This window comes from Rhinoraja longicauda, chromosome 23 (assembly GCF_053455715.1).
Source record: "Rhinoraja longicauda isolate Sanriku21f chromosome 23, sRhiLon1.1, whole genome shotgun sequence".
NCBI lineage: Eukaryota > Metazoa > Chordata > Chondrichthyes > Rajiformes > Arhynchobatidae > Rhinoraja > Rhinoraja longicauda.
The window spans coordinates 30,519,363-30,539,387 of NC_135975.1; the positions used below are offsets into that span (position 1 = coordinate 30,519,363).

Sequence of the window (20,025 nt, forward strand, 5' to 3'; positions counted from 1 at the left end):
CCTTTGGTGTAACTCAACATGCCAACTGCCAATCAACATGTCAGAAGATTCTGGTCGTGGGACACAGACTGATTTATGAATTGAAACATTGTCAGTATACATTCTTGAGGGAAATTATCTCGACAAATATTGTTATAGAGGACTCATTTAAATCCTTTGTGCAACTCAACGTGCCAACTCCATAAGTGCCTCGGTTGTATCGCTTGCTTTGGATGTTGTTAATGTGAACAAAATGTCCTCCACTTCATATTAGGACATATGGGCTTTAATCGGAGAATGTTATTTACTTTGTAATGTAGTCACTATCATTGTCTATTCCCTTGTGAAAGGATAGTATCTGTATTCGGTCTTATCCGTCAATCAGCTCGGTTTCCTCTCAATGTCCGTAGATCACATTTTTTGCTTGTGGTTCCACTTCTTTGTTTCATCTTACACAATTCCCTACTCTACTCCCTGTGCACCGACGACTGTGCGGACAAACTCGGCTCTAACCTCATCTCCAAGTTTGCAGATGACGCCACGGTGGTGGGCCCGATCACGAACAAAGACGGGACGATGAGCAGGAAGGAGATGGAGAACTTAGTGACATGGTGAAGATAGATGCAAAATGCTGGACGGGCAACTCAGCACTGGCTCGGGTAACATCTCTGGAGAAAAGCAATTGGTGACGTTTCGGGTCGAACCCTTTTTCAGACCCTGAAGTCTGAAGCCCGAAGAAGGGTTCCAACCCATTCTCCACCTTTGTTATGTCAGCTTATTTACATCGGCGAGACCAAACGCAGGCTTGACGATCGCTTCGCTCAACACCTGCGCTCGGTCCGCGTTGGCCAATCTGATCACCCAGTGGCCGAGCACTTCAACTCCCCCTCCCATTCCCAGTCTGACCTTTCTGTCATGGGCCTCCTCCAGTGCCATAGTGAGGCCCACCGGAAATATCAGGAACAGCACCTCATATTTCGCCTGGGCAGCTTGTAGCCCAGTGGTGTGAACATCGACTTCTCCAACTTTAGATAGTTCCTCTGTCCCTCTCTTCCCCTCCCTCTTCCCAGATCTCCCTCTATCTTCCTGTCTCCACCTATATCCTTCCTTTGTCCCGCCCCCCTGACATCAGTCTGAAGAAGGGTCTCGACCCGAAACGTCGCCCATTCCTTCTCTCCCGAGATGCTGCCTGACCTGCTGAGTTACTCCAGCATTTTGTGAATGGAAAACATACTGCACGCTTCCAGCTTCTGTACCTTCTGCCCGACGAGAGCAGGGAGAAGGTGGGATGACCGGGGTGGGACAGATCTTTGATTATGCTGTCTGCTTACCCGAAACAGCGTGAAATGTAGATGGAGTCAATGGTGGGAAGTCTGCTCTGTGTGACAGACTCGGCTATATTCAAAACTCCATCATTTTTAACGTCTCAGCAGACTATTCGCAAACCATGCTGTGATTCAATCTAAAAGCCTGAAAGCGCACACCACCAGACTCAAGGACAGCTTCTTCCCCTCTGTTACAATACAACACAATACAATACAATATATCTTTATTGTCATTGTACAGGGGTACAACGAGATTGGGAATGCGCCTCCCATACGATGCAATAATTTAATTAGCTAGTCAGTATCAATTTAAACAACCCAACGAAACAAATTGTAACAGTTTTAAAACAGAATAAAGTGCAAGTAGGTCTGTGCCGGTTCACTGTGCGATGTGACCATCCGGCTCAGCAGGACCGGTTCATAGCAGCTATGGCCCTGGGGATGAAGCTGTTCCTGAGTCTGGAGGTGCGGGCGTAGAAGGCCTTGTATCGTCTGCCCGATGGAAGGAGTTCGAACAGACTGTTGCAGGGGTGTGAAGAATCTTTGTGGATGCTGGTGGCTTTTCTGAGGCATCGTGTGTTGTAGATGCCCTCCAAGGCTGGTAGCTGTGTTCCGATGGTCCTCTGAGCTCTATGTACTAGCCGCTGAAGAGCTTTCCTCTCTGCCTCCGTGCAGCTGAGGTACCACACAGGGATGCCATGAGTTAGGATGCTCTCTATGGTGCTTCTGAATGTCCTACCATAAGCCAGGGTACTGTCCGGTTCACCTCTACCCCATTGCGGACATTGGACTTTGTCTCTGAAACTGATGCGCTACAATGCTGAGAACTATATTCTGCACTCTGCCATTTGCTCTATCTATGGTACATGAGTTTGACTTGATTACACTTATGTACAGTATTATCTGATCTGAAGCGTTTCACTGTATCTGTACACTGTGGGCAGCTTAATTGTAATCATGTATAGTCTTTTCGCTGAATAGATAGTAAAGAACAAAAAAACCTTTTCACTGTTTCTCGGTACATGTGATAATAATAAACTAAACAAGACTAACAGGGCGGCACAATGTAGAGGGTGGTGCAGTGGTAGAACCGCCGCCTCACAGCACCAGAGACCTCGGTTCGATCCTGACTACGGGTACTGTCTGCACGGAGTTTGTACGTTCTCCCTGTGACCGGGTGGGTTTTCTCCGGGTGCTCTTTTCCTCCCACACTCCAAATATGTACAGGTTTGCAGGGGTTAATTGGCTTCGGTAAAAGTGGTAAATTGTCCCGAGTGTATAGGATAGTGCTGGTGTGCGGGGATCGCGGGTCAGCGCAGACTTGGTGGGCCAAATGGCTTGTTTCTAAGCTGTATGCAGAACAGCGAGAATGAGAAGGAAAGAACGGCAGATGCTGGTTTAAATCAAAGGCAGACACAAGATGCTGGAGTAACTCAGCGGGACAGGCAGCATCTCTAGAGAGAAGGAATGGGTGACGTTTCGGGTCGAGACCCTTTAGGGCCATATCATTTGACATATCATTAATGTCCAATTTTAACTAATTCTAGTCACAAAGTAGACCTGTCATTACAGCAACCTTCCGTTGTAATTATTCACTGATTAGTTGAGTAATTATAGATTTGGTTTTCAGTTTAGTTTAGTTGTAGTTTTAGAGATACAGCATGCAAACGGGCCCTTCGGCCTACCAAGTCTGCACCAACCCGTGATCGCCTACACACTAGTCCTATCTTACACCCCAGGAACAATTTACAGAAGCGAATTAACCTACAAACCTGCACGTCTCTGGAGTGTGGGAGGAAACCAGAGCACCCAGAGCAAACACAGGGTGAACGTACAAACAAACTCCATACCGACAGCACCCACAGTCAGGATCAAACCCGGGTCTCTGGCGCTGTGAGGCAACAACCCTACCGCTGCGCCACCGTGCCGCCCCTCAACCTATGTATCACTTTAGTCGGAATCCATCTTAAATGCGACCCGCTCTTGGGAATATGTTTTACAGAGAAAGTGACGATATCTTCAAAGGACGCCAGATGGGTCGGTGCTTGGTGGCTTGGATTTTTAATTGCTGGAACTGTTTCCATTCTCGCTTCCATCCCGTTTTGGTTCTTTCCCAAATCCCTAACTAAGCAGTCAGACAAGAAAGAACCAAGCAAGGTTTGTGAAAAAATGGAATTTATCAAACAAGGTCAGAGCGAACTACCCAACACAATGATTTTGACGAAGAGCAAAGGTTAGTATGAGCACAACATCATTTTATGCCAAACTCCATTCATGACTAAATCTACACGTTGGATCTTTGCGATCAGTTTAATCTTTCCATTTGCGGCGGGCACATTGGGTAGAGCTGCTGTCTCGCAGCGTCAGACACCCAGGTTCCATCCTGACCTCCTTTACACAGCAGACTGCTCAATTGTAATCATGTATCGCCTTTCTGCTAACTGGATTGCAGGCGACAAAAACCGTTTCATTGTCACGTGACAATAAACTAAACTGAGCTCAAATGATGACTGATCTTTTCTCTTTGTGCCAAATCTTTTCAACGACCCCATAACCCCCCCCCCCCCCCCCGTCCATTAAATGCCTATTGATCCGTCCTGAAGCTGAGATCCTCATGACTTATGGAGAGAGAATTCAAAGATTTGCCACTCTTTAGAGTCATAGAGTACGTCCAAAGACGTACAGGTATGTAGGTTAATTGGCTGGGTAAATGTAAAAAATTGTCCCTAGTGGGTGTAGGATAGTGTTAATGTACGGGGATCGCTGGGCGGCACGGACTTGGTGGGCCGAAAAGGCCTGTTTCCGGCTGTATATATATGATGATGATGATAGTAGCACCTAGTGAGACTGCACCTGGAGTACTGTGTGCAGTTTTGGTCTCCAAATTTGAGGAAGGATATTCTTGCTTTTGAGGGCGTGCAGCGTAGGTTTACTAGGTTAATTCCCGGAATGGCGGGACTGTCATATGTTGAAAGACTGGAGCGACTAGGCTTGTATACACTGGAATTTAGAAGGATGAGAGGAGATCTTATCGAAACGTATAAGATTATTAAGGGGTTAGAGGCAGGAAACATGTTCCCAATGTTGGGGGAGACCAGAACCAGGGGACACCGTTTAAGAATGAGGGGTAAGCCATTTAGAACAGAGATGAGGAAAAGCTTTTTCAGTCAGAGAGTTGTGAATCTGTGGAATTCTCTGCCTCAGAGGGCAGTGGAGGCCAATTCTCTGAATACATTCAAGAGAGAGCTAGATAGAGCTCTTAAGGATAGCGGAGTCAGGGGGTATGGGGAGAAGGCAGGAACGGGGTACTGATTGAGAATGATCAGCCATGATCACATTGAATGGCGGTGCTGGCTCGAAGGGCCGAATGGCCTACTCCTGCATCTATTGTCTATTGTCTATTGTCTATTGTATCAGGCCCTTTGGCCCAACACGTCCTTGCCGACCAAGACACCTCATCTAAGCTAGTCCCATTTGCACGCATTTCATCCTTCGATGAAGAAATGTCCCCACATCCCCATTCTGGGTGGCTGACCCTTTTGTTTTGTGATGTGTGGTTTTAGACAGCCCAAACATGGGAAAAAAACATCAACTCTGCATCGACTCAGTCCAGCCCCCAGAGAATCTTGTACCGTTTGAGTTAGATCACTTCGCATTTTCTAAACTCGGAGGTTTATATTGCGTTTTGGTTAATGCACCTTTCCTGAACAAGATGCCATTTTGGAAACGGAGCATTGGGCATAAGGTCACTTTGCTGAATTGGATCATCTATCAGAAGCTGCAGAAATGGACCTTTCAGTGAAATTTGAGGCAATCGTTTGAGAACGGGCGACACGGTGGCGCAGCGGTAGAGTTACTGCCTCACAGCGCCAGAGACCCAGGTTTGATCCTGACTGCGGGTGATTGTCTGTACAGAGTTTGTACGTTCTCCCCGTGACCTATGTGGGTTCTGTCTGAGATCTTCGGTTTCTTCCCACATTTCCAAGACGTACAGGTTTGTAGGTTAATTGGCTTGGTAAAAAATGTAAAATTGTCCCAATGTCCCCGTTGGTCAGTGTGGACTCGGTGGGCCGAAGGGCCTGTTTCCGCGCTGTATCTCTAAACTAAACTAAACTAAACTAAAATACATGGAATATGTTTAAACCAAGGCCTGTTATAATAACCCTTGCATTTCTTTTGTTGTCATTCCAGGCTTTATTACATCGGTGAAATTATTATTTTCTAACCGAATCTATGTCTTATATTTATTGTCAATGGTCATACAAATCAACTCCTTAATTGGCCTGCTGACCTTCAAAGCCAAGTTCATTGAGCAACAGTATGGACAGTCAGCATCAAGGGCCAACTTCATAATCGGTTCGTATTTTTACTTTCCTGTGTATTATAAACGAGTTCAAACATTGAATGGGAGAAATGTGCTCCAAACTGGAGCACCTGGAGGAGACCTACATGGTTACAGGGAGTGCCTGCATTCCTCGATTTCCCCCCTCTCCCTACTACAATCAGTCGGAAGAAGGGTGCCGACCCGAAGCCCTTTGCCTATCCATTCCCTCCCCAGACCCTGCCTCTTGGTAAGACTTGGCTAAGGTTGGAGCAAAACACAAAGGGCTGGAGCAACAGTGGGTCAGGAAGCATCCGTGGACGGAATGGACAGACATTTGCTTTGTGGGTTGGGACTGAGTGTTGAGCTTCGAGTGCTGTGTCCTCTCATAAGGTCATAAGGGATAGGAGTAGAATTAAGCCATTCGGCCCATCGAGTCTACTCTGCCATTCAATCGTGGCTGATCTATCTCTCCCTCCTAACCCCATTCTCCTGCCTTCTCCCCATAACCTCTCCCCACATGTCTAATTTGTAGCCCATTGGGAAATACTGCATGGATATTGCTATTTATTGTGAGTCTGGGCTGAAGGAGACGAGAATTCCAAATCTTTGGATGAGCTGCTGTTTTTTTGTGTGTGTGTGGGGTGGGGCAATGTTTCTCTAGGATTAACACAAGGTACCCCAGTTTCTTTTCCTGGCGTCTACATTGATGCAGGTCACTCATTTCACAGCTCCTACATTCCTACTCTTGAATCTCCCGCACTGATGTAAGCGTAAAGCAGAGATTGTTCAAGGACTGCACGGTGGCGCAGCTGGTAGAGCCAATGTCTCACGGCGCCAGAGACGCAAGTTCGATCCTGACCTCGGGTGCTGTCTGTATGGAGTTTGCACGTTCTCTCAGTGACCACGTGGGTTTCCTCCTGGTATTCTGGTTTCCTCCCACATCCCAAAGGAGTGTGGGTTTGTGGGTTAATTGGCTTCTGTAAATTGCTCCCTAGTGTGTAGGATAGGACTAGTGTTTGGGGATCGGTGGTCGGCACGGACTCATTGGGCCAAAGCTGACAGAAGCCATCCCAACAAATTGGTACCAATATACAAAGTGCTGGAGGAACTCAGTGGGTCAGGCAGCTTCTGTGGAGGGAATGGAACAGCAAAGTTTTGGGTCAGGACACTTCTTCAAACCGACTCGATCTGAAGCATTGTCCGTCTATTCCCTCCACAGAAGCTGCCTGACCCACTTCGTAGCTGTTTAATGGTGCTCAATATCCGTGGACAGCTCGATTGTACTCATGTATTGACTGGTTAGCACGCAACAAAAGCTGTTCAATGTTCCCCAGGACACGTGACAATAAACCAAACTGAACGAAACATCTGCAGTTCCCTGGGTCTCCAGATTGATACCAATGCTTGCCACTAGATGTCAGTGCAGTATCAGATATGTGCAGAGTTGAGCTACATTATTTGGATCTATTATGATCAAACCTGTGGCTGTTTTCAGGGAAAATAAAGCAGAGAGCATGCAGGCAAAACAAATGATGCTTCCAACCAGCGCGCGGTCCATGAATGGTGTGTGGAAGGAACGTGTCTATCTGCATCATTCAAGATTTAAAACATTCTAAAATAAAGACACAGAGTGCTGGAGTAACTCAGCGGGTCAGGCAGCATCTCTGGAGAACATGGGTGGGTGATGTTTCGAGTCGGGTCCCTTAGTTTAAATTTTAGGCATACAGCATGGATAAAGCCCCTTCGGTCCACCGAGACCATGCCGACCAACGATCGATCGTCTGTTCTCATTAGTTTTTAGGTTTAGATTTAGAGATACAGCGCGGAAACAGGCCCTTCGGCCCACCGAGTCCGCGTCGCCCAGCGATCCCCGCACATTAACACTAAGCTACACACACTAGGGACAATTTGTACATTTTACCCAGCTAATTAACCTACATACCTGTACGTCTTTGGAGTGTGGGAGGAAACCGAAGATCTCGGAGAAAACCCACACAGGTCACGGGGAGAACGTACAAACTCCGTACAGACGGCGCCCGTAGTCAGGATCGAACCTGAGTCTCCGGCGCTGCATTCGCTGTAAGGCAGCAACTCTACCGCTGCACCACCGTGCCGCCCACTCCCTGCATACTAAGGGGCAATTTACAGCAATCTGTAAAGCTGCATGTCTTTAGATGTGGGAGGAAATAGGCGTTCACAAGGGGTACCTGCACTCCTCGATCCCTCTGAAATACTTCATGTTCTACCTCACCAACTTGTTGTACAACTGTAACATAACATCCCAACTTCTATAACTAAGGTGATACAGTGGCGCATCTGGTAGAGCTGCTGCCTCACAGCACCAGAGACCCGGGTTCGATCCTGACCTCGGGTGCTGTAGAGTTTGCATTTTCTCGCAATAACCACATGGGATTCCTCCACATACTCTAGTTTCCTCCCACATTCCAAAGACATGCGGGTTTGTCAATTAATTGGCCCCTGTAAATTGCCCCTGGTGTGCAGGGAGTGGATGAGAAAGTGGGATAACGTAGAACTAGTGTGAACAAGTGACCAATGGTCGGTGCGGACTTGGTGGGCTGAAGGACCTGTTTTCATGCTGTATCTTTAGACTTAAGGCTTTGGACATTAGAGACAATAGACAATAGACAATAGGTGCAGGAGTAGGCCATTCAGCCCTTTGAGCCAGCACTACCATTCAATGTGATCATGGCTGATCATTCTCAATCAGTACCCCGTTCCCGCCTTCTCCCCATACCCCCTGACTCCGCTATCCTTAAAAGCTCTATCTAGCTCTCTCTTGAATTCATTCAGAGACTTGGCCTTCACTGCCTTCTGAGGCAGTGAATTCCACAGATTTACAACTCTCTGACTGAAAAAGGTTTTTCCTCATCTCCGTTCTAAATGGCCTACCCCTTATTCTTAAACTGTGGCCCCTGGTTCTGGACTCCCCCAACATTGGGACACCGCGCAGAAACAGGCCCTTCAGTCCACGGAGTCCGCACTGACCAGCGATGATCCCGTACATGGGCACTATCCTTCACACATTGGTGAAAATGTGCAATTTTACAGAAGCCAATTAATCTACAAATCTGTATGTCGTTGGAGCGTGGGAGGAAACCAGAGCACCTGGAGAAAGCCCACTTGGTCACAGGGAAAATGTACAAACTCTGTACAAGCAGCACTCATAGTCAGGGTTGAACCTGTATCTCTGGAGCTGTAAGGCAGCAACTCTACTGCTGCACCACTGTGCCGCCCCCATCTCTAAACTCTAAACTCTAGTCATGTAATCTGATGCAGTTTGTATGATTCATTCCCGTTTGTTCTCGCAGGGCTCATAAACATCCCGGCTGTGTGCCTTGGCCTTTTCTTGGGTGGTTTGGTGATGAAGAGGTTCAAGCTGAATGTTGTTCAGGCGGCAAAGTTCTCTGTAGGTTGCACGCTCCTGGGTTGGCTGCTGTCTCTCTGCTACTTTGGAATGGGCTGCGATAATTCCCGTGTGGCCGGCTTAACCGTCTCTTACGAGGGGTAAGTCATCATTTACTGGCGCTACTTAGCAAAGATACTAGAGTACCAAGATGGACCACTCGACTCTGAAAACCGTAGTAGGGCATGGGTAAATTTCAGTAAATTTGAGCGCCATTTTTAGATTTAGATTTTTGAGATTTAGAGATACAGCGCAGAAACAGGCCCTTCGGCCCACCGGGTCCGCGCCGCCCAGCGATCCCCCGCACATTAACACTATCCTACACCCACTAAGGACAATTATTTTTTTAACATTTGCCCAGCCAATTAACCTACATACCTATACGTCTTTGGAGTGTGGGAGGAAACCGAAGATCTCGGAGAAAACCCACGCAGGTCACGGGGAGAACGTACAAACTCCGTACAGACGGCGCCCGTAGTCAGGATCGAACCTGAGTCTCCCGCGCTGCGTTCGCTGTAAGGCGGCAACTCTACCGCTGCGCCACCGTGCCGCCCGCCCGCCCGGAGTTTGTACGTTCTCCCCGTGACCTGCGTGGGTTTTCTCCGAGATCTCCGGTTTCCTCCCACACTCCAAAGATGTACAGATATGTAGGTTAATTGGCTGGGCAAATGTTTTTTAAAAATTGTAGGCAGATTCTGTGTGCTAGACTGGGCAGTGCTCACAACTCTCTGTGATCTCTTCGTATGTAAAATGTTTGCAAACAATTATTTTTGTTCAACTTCTTGGATAAGTTGTTAGTTGATATTTATGACAAATTCTTGAAGAGTTGCTGCTTCGTGTTCTTTAAACTTTGGATGTTACTGATTGAATATTTGCACCAGAGATCCACTCTGTCTGTATCAGGTCAATTGATCATATTTAAAGAACTGTTCTTCTTTGTTTTATCTGTTAACTTTAATTTCACCTCCACGATCTGTATCTCTTTTTGTTTTATTTTAAAAAGTCATGGAAGCAGAGATTAGGCATTTGCAAACAATAGAACTCTACTGTATCCACAATATAATTGAAAAGACATTTAACTTAATACTTAGAGCCAAGAACATTTCAATTGGTGAATTGATTAGTTAAAAACCATTGACAGCCACTAAAATGACCAATGCTGCCTGACGTGGCACAGAAGCATGAATCCAATTCAAATAGACACAGTGTTGGAGTAAATCACCGGGTCAGGCAGCATCTCTGGAGAAAAAGGATGGGTGATGTTTCAGGTCGGGACCCATCTTCAGACAAAGGGGGGTGGGGGAAGGTGAGGAGCTGGTATAAATCAGGACCTGATTGTTTCATTGGTTAGCTGATATGCGAAACAGTGCAACCCTGTATATCCCGCGCACAAAATGATGTCAATCTTACCATGAATGCCAGAAATAAAAAGTGTTATCCTTGTTTATGAACTTCATTTTTGAATGATGTAAAATTGAAGGGCGTTAGTGCAATATACTGCTTACCCACAAATGTGTCGTTACGAGATATTCACATTTGAAAAATCCATAAATCACAAAAAAAAGAAGGTGCCTATGTTATTTGACCAACTTATCGGTTGAATATAAATATGACATTTTTACAGGTTGTAGGGTTGTGGGCAAGGATCGTGTAACTCATGTTTCACGAAAGTGAGGGTTAGCACTGTATTGCACAGACCCCCTCAATTATATGTTAAATTCAAAACTAAACTATGGCAGCAACGTACATTATTCATGTCTAAAGCTAGCACTTCTGTATCAGTGTAGGTATGTATGCACCACATTTTATTACACCAATATAGAATGAAAAGAATGAAAAAATATCCGCTCCTTTGCGTACTACACTTCAGTATAGGCAATTTCAACGGAGTGGACCATCTTGTTACTCTAGTACCTTTGCTACTTACAGATTTAGGTTTAGGTTTATTACTGTCACATGGTTCCAGATACAGTGACAAGGGCGGCACGGTGGCCTGGCGGTAGAGTTGTTGCCTCACAGCGCCAGAGACCCGGGTTCGATCCTGCCTACGGGTGCTTGTCTGTGTTTGGAGTTTGCACATTATCCCTGAGACCTCGTGGGTTTTCTCCGGGTGCTCTGGTTTGCTCCCTTATAGCAAAGACATGTTTCCAAATACACAGGACAAGATGTTAGAAATCCAAAGTGCCAAATGTCAACTTGCTCCCGGTGGTGATGGGAGGCTTATGCACTCAACCTATGTTCCTCCGATGTCGAGAAAGGTTAGGCAGACACGTCATTGGGGTTATCAAGTGGGCACCTACTTTCATCGACGTTTCACTGATTGGACCCACGACGTCTCCAGTAGTCTCAGCAGTGCATTCTGTCGTCCCAGAACCACCCCCTCTGCATCAGCCAAGCCGGCTTATTTGGGAGACCAGATGGGGTCTTTCCTCTTCAGCCAGAACCACTGGCTACTGGCTGAAGAGGAAAGGTTTGTAAGTTAATTGGCTTCTGGAAATTGTCCCTAGTGTGTAGGATAGAACTAGTGAACGGGTGATTGCTGTTGGGTGTGGACTTGGTGAGCTGAAGGGGCTGCTTCCTCACTCTATCTCTAAACTTAACTCTTTGTTTTGCATGCAATCCAAACAGATCAGACAATTCTTACTCTGCATAATACCATACAAAGATACAATCAAGCCAAACTCAAGTACAAGAGGTAGAGCAAAGGGGAAGTTGCAGAGTGCAGAATATAGTTCTCAGCATTGTAGGTATAGATTTGAGGTTTATTATTGTCACATGTCCTAAGGTAGAGTGAAAACCTTTGTTTTGCTTTCTATGCAATCCAATCAGATAATTACTATAAATAAATATAATCATAAGACTCGTACAATAGATAGAGTGAAAGGAAAAATCAGAGTGCAGAATATAGTTCTCAGCATTGTAGTGCACCAGCTCCAGAGACAAAGTCCAATGTCCGCAATGGGGTAGAGGTGAATCCTTAGCTTTTAGAAGGACCATTCAGAAGCCTGATGGCAGAGGGGAAGAAGCTGTTCCTGAGTCTGGTGGTGCGCCCTTTCAAGCTTCTGTACCTTCTGCCCGACGGGGGCAAGGAGAAGAGGAATGGCTGGGGTGAGACGTCTTTGATTGTGTTGGCTGCTTTCCCGAGGCAGCGTGAGGTGTAGATGGAGTCGATGATGGGGAGTCTGGTCTGTGTGATGGACTGGGATACAACCACAACTCCCTGCATTTACTCACGGTCTGAGACAGAGCTGTTCCCAAACCAAGCTGCGATGCAAGCCGACAGTATATTGCTATTGAGGGCGTGCAGCGTAGGTTCACTAGGTTAATTCCCAGAATGGCGGGACTGTCATATGTTGAAAGACTGGAGCGACTCGGCTTGTATACACTGGAATTTAGAAGGATGAGAGGAGATCTTATCGAAACGTATAAGATTATTAAGGGGTTGGACACGTTAGAGGCAGGAAACATGTTCCCAATGTTGGGGGAGTCCAGAACCAGGGGCCACAGTTTAAGAATAAGGGGTAGGCCATTTAGAACTGAGATGAGGAAAAACTTTTTCAGTCAGAGAGTTGTGAATCTGTGGAATTCTCTGCCTCAGAAGGCAGTGGAGGCCAATTCTCTGAATGCATTCAAGAGAGAGCTAGATAGAGTTCTTAAGGATAGCGGAGTCAGGGGGTATGGGGAGAAGGCAGGAACGGGGTACTGATTGAGAATGATCAGCCATGATCACATTGAATGGCGGTGCTGGCTCGAAGGGCCGAATGGCCTCCTCCTGCACCCTATTGTCTATTGTCTATACTTTCCAAGGGTGCATCTATTGTTTGATAGATGTTTGCTGACGAATTAGTCCTCCTGTTTTGTGTGCCGACCCAGCAGTTTGGATCCCTTTGCTTTTGCCAAGCGATGAATAAGCCACCTGCCTCTTGCATCATTCCTTCACGAAGATAACCAGAGGCAAAGTTCCCAAGTTGGAGAATGATCCTCATTATAATGGAGGGACTTAACATCAAAGCAGTGGAAAGAGTGAGCAAAATTTGTAAAACTCTTGGCATGTCTTACATTGTACATAGAAAAGCAATGGACATGCACAGGCCCTTAACCCCACGATGTTCATGCTGAACATAATGCCACATTAAACTGATCTCCTCTGCCTGCTTGGATATCCATACGCTTATGTAAAAGCTTCTTAAATCATACCTGCCTCCACCACCATCCCTGGCAGTGCATTCCAAACACTCACACTCCCTGTGTATCAAACAATTTCCCCCCCTTTAAACTGTACCACTCTCACCTTCAAGCTATGCCCTCTAGTCTTTGGCATTTCTACCCTGGGGGAAATAGTTTCTGACTGTCTACCCTATCTGTGCCTCTCATAATCTTATATACTCGTATCAGGTCTCCCCTCAACCTCCGATGCTCCAGAGAAAAGAATCCAAGTCTGTCCAATCTGTAGCTAAACCCCCCCCCCCCCTAATCCAGGCAGCATTCTGGTAAACCTCTTCTGCACCCTATGCAAAGCCTCCACATCCTACAAATCTGGTAAAGAGGATGGAGAAAGAACTGTGGTTAGGACGCTCAAAATTACTCTTTCAATGTAGTGTAGAAGTTGGGAGGTAATGTTACAGGTATATGGGACATCAGTGGGGCCACATTTGGAGTATTGTGTTCAGTTTTGGTTACCATGTTATAGGAAGGATGTCGTCAAGCTGGAAAAGGTACAGAGAAGATTCTTGAGGATTTTGCCAGCACTCGAGGGCCTGAGCTACAGGGAGAGGTGACTCCGTTCCTTGGAGCGCAGGAGGATGAGGTGTGAGAGGTGGACAAAATCATGAGAGGATTAGATTGAGTAAATACACAGAGTCTCTTGCCCAGAGTAGGAGAATCGAGAAGCAGAAGGCATAGGTTTAAAGTGAGGGGGAAAAGATTTAAGAGGAAGTTGAGGGGTAACTTTTTTAGACAAAGGGCGGTGGGTGTATGGAACAAGAAGGAGGTTGTTGAGGCAGGTACTATTGCAATGTTTAAGAAACATTTAGACAGGTACATGGAGAGGACAGGTTTAGAAGGATATGGGCCAAAAGTCAGCAGGCGGGTGTAGATGGCACATGTTGGTCGGTGTTGAAGGCCCTGTTTCCTAGTTGACTATGATTCTAACACCATTGCATTGTTTCCCAGCAACCCCCAGATCTCCTTTGAAGGAAGCGGTCTGTACCATGACTGCAACGACAGATGCTCCTGCTCAGGGTCACAGTGGGAGCCCGTTTGTGCCGATAACGGCATCATGTACGTTTCTCCTTGCCTCGCTGGGTGCAAGACGTCTTCGGGAGTAGGGAAAAATACAGTAAGAGCTTTTATCTTTCCTGTTGCGACGAATGGCCCATCTTCGGAAATAGAGAGCAGTCACAAAACAAGCCATTTGACGCAAAGTGTGTTGATCTTCACCCTTCCTGTGGGCAACTTGTTCTAATTACAGTGAAGTACCCTCGTCCCACATTCCTCCTCCTTCCTCTGCACTGTGGCAGTGCCCTCCGCAGGGTGGCACAATAGACAATAGGAGCAGGAGGAGGCCATTCGGCCCTTTGAGCCAGCACCGCCATTCAATGTGATCATGGCTGATCATTCTCAATCAGTACCCCGTTCCTGCCTTCTCCCCATACCCCCTGACTCCGCTATCCTTAAGAGCTCTATCTAGCTCTCTCTTGAATGCATTCAGAGAATTGGCCTCCACTGCCTTCTGAGGCAGAGAATTCCACAGATTCACAACTCTCTGACTGAAAAAGTTTTTCCTCATCTCAGTTCTAAATGGCCTACCCCTTATTCTTAAACTGTGGCCCCTGGTTCTGGACCTCCCCCAACATTGGGAACATGTTTCCTGCCTCTAACGTGTGGGGTGCAGGGGTAGAGTAGCTGCCTTACAGCCCCAGTTCTCAGCATTGTGGCGCATTAGTTCAATAGACAAAGTCCAACTCCACAATGGGGTAGAGGTGAATCAGACAGCACACTGGCTGAAGGAAGGGCCGTTCAGAAGCCTGATAACAGGCTGGGAGGGAAGCTGTTCCTGAGCCTGGTGGTGCGCACTTTCAAGCTACTGTGCCTTGTGCCGGATGGGAGTGGATAGGAGAAGGAATGGCCGGGGTGGGACAAGACTTTGGTCGTGTTGGCTGCTTTGCCGAGGCAGTGTAGAGAGACCCGCACTGCCAAGAGCAACACAAGAGGGTCGGGGACACGGTGGGGGGGGCGCCTATGGCCATGTGTGGCGGGAGGCCCAGATCGCCGCTACGAGAAGATAAAACTGGTTGATTAACTTTTGTCATTTTTGCCAGTGTCAGAAACGTGGCAACTCTAGCCCAGGTGAGGTCTCCTGTACGACTTGACTGGGTTGTACTCAAAACAAAGCATTTAATTGTACCTAGGTACATGTGGCAATAAAGTATCATTGAATAACGTATCACCGAGTCAATGGTGGGTAGTCTGGTCTGTCATCGACAATTCTCAGCAATTTGCCATGGAATAACTGTAACTTACAGCTCAGAGAAGACTACATTCCCACATCCCCCACTTGCATCTCAATCCCAAGGCATGGCGGGGAATGTTATATTCTCCTTGGGAATGACTCCCATCCATGAATTTGGCTGTTTCTTTTCTGTTCAGGAGTTCCATAACTGCAGCTGCATATCTGCTCTGAAATCCACCAATTCTTCCGCGTTTCTGGGGCAGTGCGCCAATGCAGAAGACTGTGAACAAATATTCCCTTACTACCTGGCAGTGACGGTACTCAGTGCGTTCTTCTATTCCTTCGGAGGTGTCCCTGGCTACATGATTTTACTCAGGTAAGGACCTGCTTTTAACTTGGGAGTCTTGCTCCCTGCTTCAGATTCTGGTGCCAACTGATAGCGGCACTGTGGCGCAGCGGTAGAGTTGCTGCCTTACAGCGCAAGAGACTCGGGTTCGATCCTGACTACGGGTGCTGTCCGTACGGAGTTTGTACATTCTCCCCTTGGCCTGCGTGGGTTTTCTTTGGATGCTCCAAAGATGTACAGGTTTGTAGGCTAATAATAGTTTGTAGGGTTGGTCTAAATGTAAAATTGGCTTGGTATAAATGTCCCCGGTGTGTGTAGGATAGTGCTAATGTGCGGGGATCGCTGGTTGATGCGGACTCGGTGGGCCAAAGGGCCTGTTTCCACATTGTATCTTTAAATTAAACTAAACTAATTATACCTTAGCCCGTGGTTAGAATGGATGTGAGGTTGCCCTGCCAATTAAAATGTTACTGTAAATAGACACAAAATTCTGGAGTAACTCAGTGGGTCAGGCAGCATCTCTGGAGAAAAGGAATGGGTGACGTTTCAGGTCGAGCGAGACCCTTCTTCAGACTGAGAGTCAGGAGGGAGGGAAACTAGAGACATGAAAAGGTTCAGACCAAATCAGAACCGGCACCGATGACCAATGAAAGGTGGAGTCCACAACCAAAAGTGTTACTATCATTCGATGGCAATGGCAAAATGATGGCAACAATGTTTTATATGCCCCGTTTTTTACAGTCTCCACTGTAATGCACTGTAATTGGCTTCTTTGTTGAGGAAAAATTGGTCATGCTAACTATCCAATCTATAATAAGCCACAAAGCACTGGAGTAACTCAGCGGTTCAGGCAACACCTCTGGGAGAACATGGATAGGTGACGTTTCAGATCAAGACTGAAGAAGGGTCCCGACTCAAAACGTCGCCTATCCATGTACTCCACAGATGTTCCCTGACCCGCTGAGTTCCTCCAGCACTTTGTACTTTTTGCTCAATATTCCAGCACCTGCAGTTCCCCGTGTCTATCGTTTGCCCCAGTTATCTTGGATACTTCGTTAAACTTACTGAAGCGCAAAAACTTTCATTGCTTAAGCTCAATTCTAGGGTGCTGGGAACCTGAAAATAATCATCCAGTCTGTGGAAATAAACACCGTTACCTTTAGATTGTACAACAGTACTGTATAGGAACAGGCCCTTTGGCCCTCAATGTCTGTGCTAAAAGTGATGCCTAGATAAACTAGTCCCCTCTGCCTGCACATGATCCATATCCCCCTATTCCCTGCTTATCCATGTGCCCATCCATAAGTCTCAAACGCCACTATTGTATCTGCCTCCACCGCCACCCCTGGCAGCACGTTCCAGACACCCACCACCCTCTGTGTTAAAAAAAAAAAAGCCTACACATCTCCTTTAAACTTTGCCCTTCTGACCTTAAAGCCATGCCCTCTAGCCTTTGACATTTCCACCCTGGGGAAAAAAGAGATTCAGACTCTCCACCCGATCTATGCTTCTCATGATTTTATATACTATCAGGTCTCCCCTGAGTCTATGATGCTCCAGAGAAAACAATCCAAGCCCATCCAACATTGTAGCTAGACACAAAATGCTGGAGTAACCCGAAACGTCACCTATTCCATTTCTCCAGAGATGCTGCCGGACCTGCTGAGTAACACCAGCACTTTGTGTCTATCTAGGGTGTAAACCAGCATCTGAAGTTCTTTCTTACAACATTGTAGCTGATCCCTCCATTCACCTCTAAACTAGGCCTCTAATATTTGACACTTTCACCCTGGGGAAAAAAGATAGATGCTATCTGACCCGCTGAGTTCCTCCAGAACTTTGTGTTTTGCTCAAGATTCCCAGTTTAGTTTAGTTTGTTCTGATGTGCACCGAAGAACAGTGAAAAGCTTTTTGTTGCGTGCTATCCAGTGAGTGGAAAGACTATAAATAATTGCAATCGAGCCGTCCACAGTGTACAGATACAGGATAAAGACAATAACGTTTAGTGCAAGACCATGTCCAGTGAAGTCTAATTAGAGTCCGAGGTTCTCCAACGAGATTGCTGGTATCTCAGGATCGCCCTCTAGTGGAGGCTTGCTCCTTAACCAGCTCCTAGTGTTCTTGTAAATAGTTTGCCTGCCAGAAAGACAGGAAAATCTAGCCTGAATGTAAAGTTTAGCTGAAAGATTGCAGGATATATTTTTCAGAACTGTAGAATTTTGAACTTCCTGTTTCCAGACGATTGAATGTAAATTTTAAAGTAGATTGGATACTGACCAATATTAGGTTTTCTCTGAGTTAACTGGAATCTAATATCTGAATGTGGATATAATCCAACCCTCCACTTCTGCCCGGCTTCACAAAATGTATTGCTGAAGAGGTGTAGTTGGTCGCTGAGTGTAGTATGTTCTTCCCCTGGATTAACCAGAATATAACTCTATTAAATTATCGTAATGTGGGTAATTGCTGCGATATCCATTTCTGCTCAGCTGCCTGAAAGGAAAAGGATCAAGAGTTTGGAAGCATGATGGGGGAACACTAATTTGGATGAGGGGATTGAAAGCTTTGTGGCAAAGATACGAAAATAGGTGGAGGGGCAGGTAGTGTAGAGAAAGCAGGGACTCTGCAGAAGGACTTGGACAGGTTGGGAGAATGGGCAGAGAAGTGACAGATGGGATATGGTGTCGCAAAGTGTGCAGTCGTGCATTTTGGTAGGAGGAATAAAGCCATAGATTATTTTCTAAATGGGGTGAAAATTCAGAAATCAGAGGTGCAAAGGAACTTGGGAGTGCTGGTGCAGGATTCGCAAAAAGTTAATCTACAAGTCGAATCGGTAGTAAAGAAAGCAAACTCAATGCTAGCATTTATTTCAAGAGGGCTTGTATACAAAAACAGGGATGTAATGTTGAGGCTCCATATGGCGTTGGTAAGGTGACATTATGAGCAGTTTTGGGCACCATTTCTGAGGAAGAATGTGCTGGCTCTGGAGAGGGTCCAGAGGAGGTTTACAAGAATGATCCCAGGAATGAGTTAGTTAATCGATGATGAATGTTTGTCGGCACAGGGCCTGTACTTGCTGGAGTTTAGAAGAATGAGGTGGGACCTCATTGAAACATACAGAATAGTGAAATGCTTGGATAGAGTGGATGTGGAAAGGATGTTTCCACTAGTGGGAGAGTCAATACTAGAGGTCATCGCCTCAGAATTAAAGGACATTCTTTTAATTAATGAAGGAGATGAGGAGAAATTTATTTAGTCAGAGGGTGATGAATCTGTGGAATTCTTTGCCACAGACGGTTGTGGAGACCAAGTCAGTGGATATTTTTAAGGCAGAGGTAGATAGATTCTTGATCAGATGTTATGGGGAGAAGGCAGAAGGGGTTAGGAGGGAGAGATAGATCAGCCATGATTGAATGGCAGAGTAGACTTGATGGGTCGAATGGCCTAACTCCTGCCACTTATGATCTTATGACCGTATGAAAAGTTGGTCGCCAAGGTAGCACACACTTGTTCTTGTTTTCTTGACATTGACAGCAATGTCTTTGTTCATCATTAGGTGCAATGAGCCAGAACTGAAGTCGTTCGCAATAGGTGTACAAACCTTGATAGTAAGAACACTCGGTGAGTCACTTTACTTTACTTTCTTGATATATATATGTTATATATACTAGACCAAGTGGACCCTCTTGGTGCAGCACCCTCTCCTCCCCCCCCTCCCCCTCCCCACCCATTCCCCTCCACCCCCTCCCTCCTCCCCTCCCTCGCCCTCCCCCCTCCCCTCCCCCTCCCCTCCCCCTCCCCTCCATCCCCCTCAACACCCTTATCCTCCCTCCCTTCACCCCTCTCTCCACCCCCCTCTCCTTCCCCTCCCCCCACTCCATCCTCCTCAACCCCTTATCCTCCATCCTCCCTCCACCCCCTCCACCCCCCCCCCCTCCCTCCTCCCTCCCTAGGAGATAGATTTAAACTTTAAAATGTGAATAACTTTTAAAATATAACACCGATTTCAATATAACTACTTGCATTACCATTAAAGCAGTGACGGTAAGTAAGGTGGGCCTAAAATTGTCGCGCTATCGTGTACCATTTTGGCTGTAGTTCAATCACAAACAAACAAATGAGAATTTTAGTATATAGATGTGTGTGTGTGTGTATATATATATATATATATATATA

General features: G+C 46.4%; 1 protein-coding gene across 4 annotated transcripts in view; it reads left to right on the forward strand.

Annotated features, from left to right (window-relative positions):
* The window catches only part of LOC144604989 (solute carrier organic anion transporter family member 1C1-like), a 48,038-nt gene that overhangs the window by 17,614 nt on the left and 10,399 nt on the right, over positions 1-20,025 (forward strand). For all 4 annotated transcript variants that reach the window (XM_078419982.1, XM_078419983.1, XM_078419981.1 and 1 more), the window contains 6 exons: positions 3,307-3,537; positions 5,496-5,660; positions 8,958-9,153; positions 14,225-14,390; positions 15,701-15,879; positions 19,406-19,470. In XM_078419982.1, the coding sequence (XP_078276108.1) occupies positions 3,307-3,537; positions 5,496-5,660; positions 8,958-9,153; positions 14,225-14,390; positions 15,701-15,879; positions 19,406-19,470 (1,002 nt within the window). The remainder of the gene's footprint in view (positions 1-3,306; positions 3,538-5,495; positions 5,661-8,957; positions 9,154-14,224; positions 14,391-15,700; positions 15,880-19,405; positions 19,471-20,025) is intronic.